Here is a 12,496-nt window from a genome sequence, read left to right on the forward strand (position 1 = left end):
CATCTTTTGTCTGCTTATTACTGACTGTGAGAAATGGCCGGATTAAAGCCTCCAAATGTTTCAGTGATGCAGAGCAAAGGTGACTTCCTGTTTTGGTTTAGGGTTTGTTTCCTTCTCTTCTCAATGAAGGCTGTGTTTTCTGACATTCTGCAATCTTTTTGCTCAGTGATTTCCCATTGAAAGGGCAGGGTAGGAGGGCCTCTGCAGGTCATTCCATTTACAATATGCCCTGAAAAGGGAGGAAGGGGGAGAGGGAGGGAAAGAGGAAGCTCATTAGTGGAAGGAGCAGACCAAGAGGGGATCTGTTTTCCATTTTCTTTTCTGGATTGAGCTCATTTGGATGGAAAGGATTTTATTGTTATCCTTATCATCATTATCATTACCAGTGTGGTGTAATTTTCCTACACGTTTGTCTCAAGTGTGAGGTGAATTTATTGGTAGAAGAGTTAATAAGTGCCATTTTATTTTAGTAAAATCAGGGGTGGGTGGGTGAGGGAAGCCCAAGTACTTTAAAGCAGTTTTCACTTTAAAGCTTAAAATGCAAAACTCGAAAGTTTAAATTCTGCAGTGCAAAAGAAAAAATTAAAAGAAAAAAAGACCTGTTGCTTGCTTCTTGTGGCCTATTAGTAATTATGTACAGCGTTTCTTCTCTTTTTATGAAAGGCGATTTCCGCCCACACCCCCACATCCCCTACCCGGGTCCCCCACACCCCGCCACCACCTAGTTATTAAAAATGCAGACCTCTGCAGTCAGGAGTTCTGGATTGATAAGGCTCCATCATCGCTGCAGGGGTCCCTGTTTTCTGACACTTGGACATTTTTCAAGGGACGTTGCTTAAGTCTTCCCCCCCAGGTCTTCCTGCAGAGCCGGTAATCACAGAGGCGAGGCTCGAAGTTGCTTAAAGAAAATACCTCCAGGGAGCGTGGGGCTCGGGTGGGTTCCCAAGTAGGGAACTGGGGGCACTCCTTCGTGGAGATTTGGGGTGGGCTCTTCCGTGAGAGGCTGGTGGCTCTCCTTTGGAGCGGGGGGTAGGGGGTTGCGGTGCTCCCGGGTGTGGGTCGTCTCAAGTCCACTCTGTCTCGGGTTATCGATCCTCTCTGCTTTTGCTGGCTTCTTCCTCCGCCTCCAAACCACAGACCCCTTCCCGGGAAGGGGAGCTGGCGCTGGGGGCGGGGCTGCCTCTCTCTCCCGGAGGCAGGAAAGCGAAGAGCCGCGGATCCGAGGCGCAGACCTCCCGTCGCGGCTCCTCGGACGGGTCCCCTCCTGCCGGCGGCGGTCGCTGCAGCAGCCGCAGCTCACACCAAAGACCCGCAGCTGGGTCTTTTTGCTCGGCCTATCAGACTTGCAAACTCTTCCTGCACCCTAGTCCTGACTTAGGAGTCTTTGCGCTCTCGTCCCCCCTCCTCCACCCCCCGTCCTCCTCCTCACTTGGGAGACTTTCATGCTTCTTTTAGCACCTTTTTGTAATCCAGGGGACGTGACTCCCCAGAGCTCCAACTGCCTCAGCTGAATTCTACTTTTGTTTTTATTTCTCCCTCGGTTCCTCTTGTTTTCGTCTCATCTGCGAAGTCGGACGCTTCTGCCAGAGGGAGCGAGGAATTAAATAGATGCCGCGGCCCCAGAAGGCTTAGACGTCGGGAAAGAGCAGCCGGAGAGGCCGGAGCGGCAGGGGCGGCGGCGGCTGGCGCTCGGCGCAGCTTTTGGGACCCCATTGGGGGAATTTGATCCAGGGAAACTGTGAGATTGCCGGGGGAGGAGAAGCTCTCATATCATTGTGTCCACTTCCAGGGGGGGAGGAGGAGACGGCGGAGCGGGCCTCTCGGCGTTCTCCGCACTGCTGCACCCTGCCCCATCCTGCCGAGATCATGGTCTCCGGCAGCCGGGGCGGGATGCTGCCGCTGCCGGCCGGGCTACTCGCCCTGGCTGCGCTCTGCCTGCTCCGCGCGCCCGGAGCTCGGGCGGCCGCCTGTGAGCCGGTCCGCATCCCCCTGTGCAAGTCCTTGCCCTGGAACATGACTAAGATGCCCAACCACCTGCACCACAGCACCCAGGCCAACGCCATCCTGGCCATCGAGCAGTTCGAGGGTCTGCTGGGCACCCACTGCAGCCCGGATCTGCTCTTCTTCCTCTGTGCTATGTACGCGCCCATCTGCACCATTGACTTCCAGCACGAGCCCATCAAGCCCTGCAAGTCTGTGTGCGAGCGGGCCCGGCAGGGCTGCGAGCCCATCCTCATCAAGTACCGCCACTCGTGGCCGGAAAGCCTGGCCTGCGAGGAGCTGCCCGTTTATGACCGCGGCGTGTGCATCTCTCCGGAGGCCATCGTCACTGCCGACGGAGCCGGTGAGTCCGACGCTGCCCAGCCTGCCCCCTCGCCCCTGCTTCCAACCGCTCGCTTCTCGGAGTCCTTGTTACTCCCCTCTACTCTGGTTCTGTGGAATCGGATCACCTCGCTTCATCTCTTTCTTAATTACGTCTCTATCGAACACCGTGCCTTTTTTCTCTCTTTTCACCTCCCTTCTAAACCGATGCACTCTATTCTTATAGGCGATCTGTCTTTCTAAAACACTCAAGTTCATTCCACTCCCATCACACTTCTGCTCAACACTGCCCCTTCACTTCCACTGTTTACATGTCCTAGTAACCACATATAGGGTGCTCTTTTCCTACCTTAATTTGTTTATAATCACTGAACTTTTTTGCGTTCTCAGCCATCAGTTTTCTGTATCCCTCGTGTTTAGCTACTTGTAAAGACTGTATGGTGAAAACAGAAGACTGAAGCACCGTTTTCTTATCATTAAAAATGCCAAGATAGTTTCAGTAACCTTACCCCAACCCACAGACGTTAGTGCTATGCGTTTGCTCAACATCCAATTTGAGCAATTACCTTCACCTTAAATTTCCCCCTCCTTTCAATGAGATAAATTGTTCTTCCATTCCAGACTGAAATAGCTGTGAAACATTGCTATGCACTGCTAATTAGCTTCTGAGACTTGCTCCAGCCACAGAACTGGTGAAGTGAAATTGCTGGGCTCTTTTCACATTCCCACATGCCTTCAAGTCATTTCGTAAATGACATATGGATGAAAGGAGTTATATTTAAGGCATGTTATCATCATACACTCATGTAATGTTATTTTTAATCTCACCCCTTATCCCACTCTTATGCTCTGCAAATAATTTGTCTTCAGTACCTTTCTCTGTGTGCATCAACCACAGATTTATTTCAATTTTTCCCTACTGTAAAACTTGATTACAGTCCTGTGTTAAATGGAATCAATCACAAGTTGTTTTTCTCACTAGTGTTTGGTCTAATTAGGACAGTCATAACTCTTAAGACTCCAACTAAACCTAGTTCATTATGGTCCATTTAATTCTAACTCAATGTCGTTCCTACCGATTACCCAAAACTGGAAAATTTCACCCTTCATATACTTTAAATATAAACCCAAGCTTTTATGACTGGTCCTCTTTCACACCCTCCCCAGATCAACTCTGCCCTTAGGTGTGATGACTTTATACCTCCTTCTCTATTCATTTCTTGGGCATCAACTTTTTCTTTTGCCTCTCAACTTGCTCAGCCTAAGCTCATGTCCTTCGTCCATTCCCAAGTGAACAGTTCTTGGTCAAGGAATTGATTTGGAAAAAATGCTTTCTGTGCACAGTGCCCCACTTAACACAGAGGACTAGGGAGGGGAAAAGTACTTGTACAAATAGCTGCAAAACCAAGCTGAATAGAAAGATTTTCAGATTTTTTTGATGGTCACCTCAGTTTATCACCTTTGACTACACCTGTTGTTGTCTTGGTTTTAATAATCAACCAACAACTGATTGTTTAAAATAATCACAAAGAAATGTATTTCTTATTTATCTTTGGGCTAAAAGAGCACTTGAGCTTTTCTGCCCATTAATGTTACAGGCTGTGCAGATGCCAGGAGAGAGCTGCCCTGGTCTGTCAGGCACTTAGATCAGTTAAATGCAGACACCCCTCTCAGGCCAAGGGCCAGGAATGTGGTGGCCACGGTTTACACTGAAATGCATTCCTCCTCCTGCTCTGAAACCTCTCCTAGAGATGGACCTCAGCTGAGAGAGGTTTGGCAAGGTTAGTGGCTCTCAAAAGCCATGGTCAGTATGGATAGGAAGCAGTTTCCTCAAGTGCCCCTGAGTTACCTATCGTCGTGGACCAAATGTAGAACAATTGCCTCATTGACGCACTCAAATAAGACATGCATGGAAACAATTTGTCAGTCCTTGGGACCTGATTACTAAGCTGCTTTAAAAGGGCATAATGTGCTTTGCTGACAGTTGCCCTTGCTAGAAAAAAAAGTAGGGGTAGGTGGCAGTTGGAACCGTTTGTTAGTGATGTTCTCCCTTCCCCTTACCGTATCCCTCAGTGTGAATCAGAGACGGCGGGGGCAGGAGGGAGCTGAAGGGGAGGGGGGAGGGAAAGGAGTGGTGGATTCTAGCCTGAAGGGTCCCCTGGCTTCCAAGACTGCAGCTTGCTGAAAATTACATTCCCTATGCTAGGTCAAACTATCAGGCACCTGGAATTACTTAAGAACTACCACATGTGGCCAGTTTAATTTACGATGCAATATGCGCCTTGCTTCAGTGGGATATGATAGTTCATGAAGCAGGGTTTTTTTTTCTTCTTCCTCTAAGAATAAACAGAGTTCTATGCCTTACGCCTAGAATCTAGCAGACTATAAAAATGAGGTCTCCCTGAATAAAATAGAACCACCTTTTACATACCTTCAATGTCAAGAGGATTTTCAAATCTTACCATTTATGTAAATCTGTTCCCTTGTAGGATATTATGACTCCACCAACAAGTTCAAGGACATTTTACAAAGCAGAATTTTATTGAATGGAATATTGCTTCAGTCTACTTTTTGTTTTGAAGTATTAAGGACAAGTATATTTTTATACAGAAAATATATTCTCTTGATGATTACTAATAAATTCACATTAAATTTATTCTTTTTCTACATTTTGTATTTATTGTAGACCTGTAACTGCATGTACACCTGCTTTATCTGTGAATTCAGTTCAATTTATTCATTCAGCCAGTTAATAGTCAAATATTTAATATTGTATGATGAATAAAGGGTATGGGCGTGGAGTGGGAAAGACCAGATGTTGAATCTTGACTCTGCCTCATATCAGCTATTTCTATAGGGCAGATGTATAGCCTCTCCAATGCAGAGTTTTCTAATCTGTGACATGGGGACATACTGTCTACATCCCACGGAGATGGTGAAGATGAAGTTAAACAGCATCTGTAGTGTCTCATGCATAGTTAGTCCTCAACAAATTGCTGCTGTTGCTATCGCTATTTTACCGTTATTATCATTGCTATTAAAATTTATTTTTTTGTTTGTTTTATTTGGACAAACCTAGTCTGTTGGTAAATGCAGATAGAGCTTAGAGCTTTTGTCAGTTCAACTCTGGGAAACAAACTTCACATTGAGAACTCACTGGGTAGGCCAATCTTATTTCTTCTGAATATAAACTTAGTATTTCATTTTACACAAATTGACCTGGACCTCGGGCTCAAGAACAAATCCCTTTGGGAGCAATAGGAATAAAGAATGAGCTTGACGGATGTCTGTTAATTACAAACAATTTATCTCAGAAATGTAGACATTGAGTGTTTAAGAAAATGTATGGGATGATATTTCACAGCCGTTTATTCTGCCCCCTGGGTTACCATGCCAAGGGCTTTATAATCGCTCCTCAGTTATTGCTGCTTTTTGCTGTCACCCAGCCCTTGCGCAGCACATTTCTCCCAGCCCTCTCTCACCTGGCAGAGCTGCGCCAACTTTCACATGCATGCACTGCTGTTTAATCATTTCTCCACTTTCTGGGGAACAGGCAGCCTTTTCTTTAGCCCTGGTCTACAAATATTTGAGGGGCCAAATAGCAAGAAGGGAGAATTATTTAGTGTGATATGAGGAGGAAAATGGAATGGAAAGGAGAAATGGAAATTTTAGGGTAAGACTTCAAAATTCAGTGAAATTTTGAAAGGCACTCTGGATGGGAGTAGGAAGGAGTACCTTAGAATACAATGATATTAAATTATGTTTATAGCTAACACAGTTATCAGTGGTAATGGGATCTTAGGTAGTCTCCAAATTGTATATTAAGAATTCTTTTCTATCTTGTTTCCACAAAATTCTAAATAGTTGTTTGCTACACATAGCAAAATTGACTAAGTTATATTTGTCCTTTCTCCTCCTACTAGGTGTATGGAAAGAGGAGACCAATTAGCACCATACAGATAGAGAGTTTTGAATGATTAAAAATTGGCTGTATGTCTTCAGTTTAAAGAAAACCAGTTCTAGAGTTTTGGCCCTTGGTTGGAATCCCAGATTTGCCATTAATGTTATACTTTGAGGGACTTCCCTGATGGTCCAGTGGTTAAGACTATGTGCTTCCACTGCAGAGGGCATGGGTTTGATCCCTGGTCAGGGAGCTGCACGCTGCAGCCAAAAAAAAAAGTTATACCTTGAGCAAGTCTTGTGGCATTAACATAGAGACTGTGAAGAGCAAAAGAAATAGCGATATGAAGTGAATGAAAAAGGGTGAAACAACAGCAGTGTGATTGGGAAGACATCATTCTCAGACCAGGAGTCATTACTGGCCACTGTTAGAATAAGAACTAACAGCGCTTAGTATTTGGCATGTGCTGTTCTACGTGGGTGATGCATATTAATTTCTTTAATTTTCATAATAACTACATGGTAGGAACTATTACTTCTATCTGCAGAGAGGGAAGCTGAGGCATATAGAGAAGCTAAGTGAACCAAGTCCATAAAACTATTATTAGAAGATTCAAACCAGAACCTGTTCTAAGTTATACTTGCTCTCTTATGAAGAAACAGGTGACGTTAACTGTACAGAGAATCGGTGTCTTTTGACCATCAGAAGGGCTTTCATGATAGCTCAGTTGGTAAAGAATCTGCCTGCGAAGCAGGAGACCCTGGTTCGATTCCTGGGTCAGGAAGATCTGCTGGAGAAGGGATAGGCTACCCACTCCAGTATTCTTGGGCTTCCCTTGTGGCTCAGCTGGTAAAGAATCTGCCTGCAATGCAGGAGACCTGGTTCAATCCCTGGGTTGGGAAGATCCCTTAGAAAAGGGAAGGGCTACCCACTCCAGTATTTCGGCCTGGAGAATTCCATGGATTGAATAGTCCATGAGGTTGCAAAGAGGCGGACACAATTGAGCGACTTCCACTTTGACCATCAGATTTCAGTTACAGTAGCAACTTTTTTTTCATTGTATTTTGATTTATATGTGGCTTTAGAGAATAGAAGGCAGCTCTGGACAATGAATTCCAAGGGGTGAGAGATAGTACTTCTCTGCACTTCTGAGACAGGAGAGAACATACGTTCTGTTCTCTCCTGTCTATCTCTGAGTGCCTCGGTCTCTGCAGGCCCCAGAGTGAACTCCTCATGTCCTTACCTTCACAGGTCTGTTCTCTCCTAGTATTTTCTATATTGTTAAGGGGCACACCCACCCATATTCCAGGTCTGAAGGCAGCCTTGCTCCCGCCTTTTCTTTATCCCCCACATTCAGTTGGTATCAGGTGCTTTAGGTCACCTCGAATACAGTTCCCTCCCCTTCTTCTCTGATGCTGCTTTCTTTGTTCAGACCTCTCCATTTCTTCCATGGATTGTGGAGCTAGAATGATAATTGGCTTGCTGACCTCCAGTTTGGCCCCTCCATGTTCCAGTAGGGTGATCATTCTGAAATTCAAAGCTGTCGTTTAAAATCTTCTGGTATGTGCCGCTAGCCTTCATGATCTCACGCCTTCTTGCCCCTCTGGTTTCCTCTCTGCCTACTTACCCTACTCCGTTAGCCCCGATGAAAGGCGTGTAGGTCCCTCCACCCCATGAGTGCTTTGGTTTCTCACCCCAGACTCTGGCACGTGCCGTTTTCTATTTGGAAAACCCTCTCTTCTTTTCCCAGCTTCTTCTTAGAACCCTTCTTCTGGAAACCTCTATGACACCTACTTCAAATCCTTGGGGCATTAAAACCTGCTAGTAATGCCCACTATTTTAATTTAGGATAATTTGTTAGAATGCCTAAGTTTAACTTTCTGAAAACAGGCTTTTTTGAGATTATTTATAATCAGAAAACTTTGGTTTTCTCTCATAATTCTAACAGCTGATGTCTAAGCACTTTAAAAAAGTGTAGAAACATTTTCCTATGAATAAAAATAAAAGAAGAAAACTCCAAACTCCTAGGATCACCTGCTTTAAAGGGGTTTTCATTTTCCAAGAGAAGAATTTTTTCAGTTTTATTTCAACCTGTTGACATTAAACAATTACTTTAAATGTGGGTCAGTATACTTTTTTAATTTACAGAGAGATCATCTTTGTATAAGTCATGTGCATATTTTCCTAGGCTGCAGCTTTTTTCTTATTTTTTATTTATTTTTAACTTTTGGCTGTACCGGGTCTCTGCTGCTGCACGTGGGCTTTCTTTGGTTGTGTCCAGGGAGGCTACTCTTTTATTGCAGTGCGTGGGCCTGTCATTGCAGTGGTTTCTTTTATTTTGGAGCATGGGCTGTAGGTGCACCAGCCCAGCAGGTACGGCGCGTGGACTCTTGAGCATAGGTACACAGGCTTAGGTGCCCCACAGGGTGTGGAATCTTTCTGGACCAGGGATTGAACCCTTGTCCTCTGCATTGGCAGGCGGACTCTCAACCACTGGACCACCAGGGATGTCCTTTTCTTATTTTTCCTTTTTCGTTTTCGGCCACACTGCACAGCTTGCAGGATATCAGTTCACCCACCAGGGGTTGAACCCTGTCCACAGGAGTGAAAGCCCAGAATCCTAACCACTATGTCACCAGGAAACCCCCTAGGATATAGATTTTAAAATACCAGTTGACGATTACTAAGCCTGGGAAAGTAATCCATTAACTGTAGTTTTGAGTGTTATTGTTCTAAAATGGTGTTATACCTTCTTGTTTCATTTATTTATGATATGACCTATGAAGTAAAAGGACAGAGGAAGAGCATTGTTTTCTGTTAGGATAAACAGAGGCATTAAACTCATTTAACATAAAGTATTAATGCAAATGTAAAATGCTGGTGTAAGTGTACTGAGCTGAAGTGTCAGTAAGAACATATAATTATGTACAGCATGATGCTTTGTTGGGGCAGTCAGTATTATTCATTAGAGGCTGCTTTCTTAACTAGAACAAAGAAGAACTTAACATAATCACCATTTCATTAGCATTAATCGTGTTACCATTTTCTGGGATTTGGGGATCTTAAAAAGAATCAGTGGCAATTTCCAATTATTATTATGTCTATTAATTGCACTGGCTTGAGTGGTCCCTTGATGGTAGACTTCCTTTCTGCTAAACACCTGTTTGGTGTGCACTTAACCGAGAACACAAGAATGGTTCCTGCATGTTTTCCTTAAGCACTAAGAATTAAAATGCCATGCCAGCAAAGTGTGATACATCTATTATTGAAAAGGTGTATTTAGTTATTGTCGCCATCACGAAAAGTGTTGGGTGAGTACCTAGTATATGCTTTACTGTTGGGAATTTTCATGAAACTCAAAAACTTTTTTATTAAATCCAGAAATGTATCCACAGCTGATGAGGATTCAAAAGAGTATATCAACTTTCAGTCGCATGAAAATCACATGAAGGAATGCATCTTGTCCTTATTTGACCTACAAATGATAGTGTCAACCTCACGACACAAATAAGAATCCATTTCCTTGAGGCACCTGGGTTCTTATCCAAGTCAACTTGTGACTGAATTAGATTTTAATGTGAGAATTCTTGAAATAATAATGAGTGTTATGACTTACTGTACTCTATCATCTCCTTGCAGATTTTCCTATGGATTCTAGTAATGGAAACTGTAGAGGAGCAAGCAGTGGTGAGTATACCACTATCTTTCTGGTTTTCACTGTGGTCAGACTAGTCTTGATGTTACCTAGATATTGAAATCTTATTTGGGGGAGTTCGTGCCCTGCATGGTCTTCCCTGATAGCTCAGTTGGTAAAGAATCTGCCTGCGATGAAGGAGACCCCAGTTCTATTTCTGGATTGGGAAGATCTGCTGGAGAAGGGAAAGGATACCCACTCCAGTATTCTGGCCCAGAGAAGAACTCCACGGACTGTATAGTGCCCTACATATTAAATGGAAACTTATAAAAATGTTCCTTTGTTTGTATTAATTTTATGTTTTAAATTAATGATAAAATTTGATCTTTTATTTCCATATACAGTTCTTTGAATTTTAACACATATTTAAATTTGTGTAACCACCAACACAATCAGGATACAGAACAGTTCCATAACCTCAAAACAAACAAAAAACTCAGTTCAGCTCATCCTATTCCTTTATGATTACAAGCTTCTCCCACCCTTAACCTCTGGCGATCACTAATCTGTTTTTCATTGCATTTCATTCATGCTTTTGTCTTTTTGAGATTGTAGTGTGCATGGAATGATAGACTATGTAACTTTTGGGCACTGGCCTCTTTCGCACAGCAAAATGTCTGAGATTTATCTAAGTTTTTGCATGTATCAGTAGTCCATTCCATTTTGCTGCTAAATGTTTTCTTACTTGGATGAATTACCATTTGCTTGTCCATTTATGTCTTAATAGATATTTGGGTTGTTTCTAGTTTTTGGCAATCATAGATAGAGCTATTATAAACATTTGTGTATAGGTTTTTGTGTAAGTATAAGTTTTCATTTTTCATTTAGGGTAAGTATCTATGAATTGGATTATTGGGTTAAATGGTAAGGGTATGTTGAACTTTATAAAAAAACTGCCAAACTGTTTCCAAATGAGTGTTCACTGTTACACTAGCAATACTTAAAGAGTTCCAGTTGCTCTGCATCTAAGAATGACTCTAGTTGCATTTCACAAATTTTGAAAGGTTTTATTTTGATTTTTCTTCAGCTCAAAATGTTTTATAATTTCCATTTAGACTACCTCTGTGACTTATGCATTATTTAGGACTGTGTTGTTAAATTTGGTGCTGTTTGGAGGTTTTTCTGTTCTTCTTATGTTATTAATTTTTATTCTAAATTCCATTATGGTGAAAGAATATAATTTGTATGATTTTAGTTTTTTTAATTTTTTAAGATTTATCATATGACCCAGGATATGATCTATCGTGGTGAATGTTTCATGTGTCCTTGGGAAATACGTATTCTGGCATTGTTGGGTGGAATGTTCTTTAAATGTCAAGTAGATTAGTTGATTCTTGTTAGTTTTTTGTGTACTGCATCTATTGATCACTGTGAGAGAAGTGTTTAAGTTTCCAAATATTGTAGATTTTTCTATTTCTCTTTTCAGTCTGTCAGTTTTGTTCCATGAAGTCAAATGTGATACTATTTGGTGTGTATACATTTAATATTTTTATGTCTTATTGGTGAATTGACCCAGTGATGTAATGTTCCTCTTTATCGTTGGTAATTTTTCTCTTTTTAAGTCTATTTTGTTTTATGTTAATATAGCTACTCCTGTTTTCTTTTGGTCAGTGTTTGCAAGGTGTATCTTTTTCTATTCTTTTTCTTCTAACATATCTATATCATTATCTTTTAAATAAATTTCCTCTAGACATAATATAATTGGTTTTTAGGTTGGTGTTGGTTTTCTATCCATTCTGTCAATCTTTGTCTTTTGATTAGTATGTTTAGATTATTTACATATGTTGTAATTATTAATATGTTTGCATTTAGCACCTTTTTTTAATTTGTTTTATGTTTGCTCCCTCTCTTTTTCATTCCTGTTTCCTATTTGCTAGCTTTCTCTTGGGTTATTGGAATGTATCTCTCCCTCTTTCTCTTTCAACCTTGTGAACGTGTGTGTATACACACACACAAACACATCCATGTATGTGTCTGTGTGATATATATATATATCTTTCCATAAGACAATGTTATATTTTCTCTTTCAACCATTAATGTCTGTTTCAAACATTAAATATGTCTAAATAGCTCAAGAGGAGAAAAATGGCCTACTGTATTTATACAGATGTTTATAATTTCTATTGTTCCACCTTCTTTCCTGATGTTCTAGGCTTCCTTCTGGTATCATTTTCCTTGTGTCTGAAGAACGTCCTTTATACTTGGCTGCTGGCAGCCAATTCTATCAGTTTGCTTTCATATAAAAATGTCTTTATCTCATATTCATTCCTGAAGGATATTTTCACTGGATATAGAATTCATTTATACTATTTCATTTATTTCTGTCCTCAGTGTTTCTCATGGGAAATTGGTTGTCATTGAAATCATTGTTCTCCTGTAAGTAATGCATCAGGTTTCTCTGGCTGCTTTCAATAATTTTTTCTTTGTCTTTAGTTTTTAGCAGTTTGATTACAGTATATTTAGACGTTGATTTCTTTGGGTTTATACTATTCAGGGTTAACCTAACTTCTTGTATCTATAAGTTTATACCTTTTCTCAAATTTGGGAAACTTTCAGCAGTTATTTTTTCAAATATTTAC

The 12,496-nt window shown here is 41.7% G+C and overlaps 1 protein-coding gene across 2 annotated transcripts in view; it reads left to right on the forward strand.

Annotated features, from left to right (window-relative positions):
- Positions 1–749: 749 nt before the first annotated feature.
- FRZB (frizzled related protein) overlaps positions 750–12,496 on the forward strand; it is a 33,640-nt gene continuing 21,893 nt past the window's right edge. The window contains exons 1-3 of one of the 2 annotated variants that reach the window (XM_043894493.1): positions 750–870; positions 1,571–2,344; positions 9,863–9,910. In XM_043894493.1, coding sequence (XP_043750428.1) covers positions 1,867–2,344; positions 9,863–9,910 — 526 coding nt within the window. In that variant the 5' untranslated portion in view covers positions 750–870; positions 1,571–1,866. Of the gene's footprint in view, positions 935–1,570; positions 2,345–9,862; positions 9,911–12,496 lie in introns of both variants that reach the window. The other variant, XM_043894491.1, reaches the window with a different exon arrangement.

This window comes from Cervus elaphus, chromosome 33 (assembly GCF_910594005.1).
Source record: "Cervus elaphus chromosome 33, mCerEla1.1, whole genome shotgun sequence".
NCBI classification, from domain to species: domain Eukaryota; kingdom Metazoa; phylum Chordata; class Mammalia; order Artiodactyla; family Cervidae; genus Cervus; species Cervus elaphus.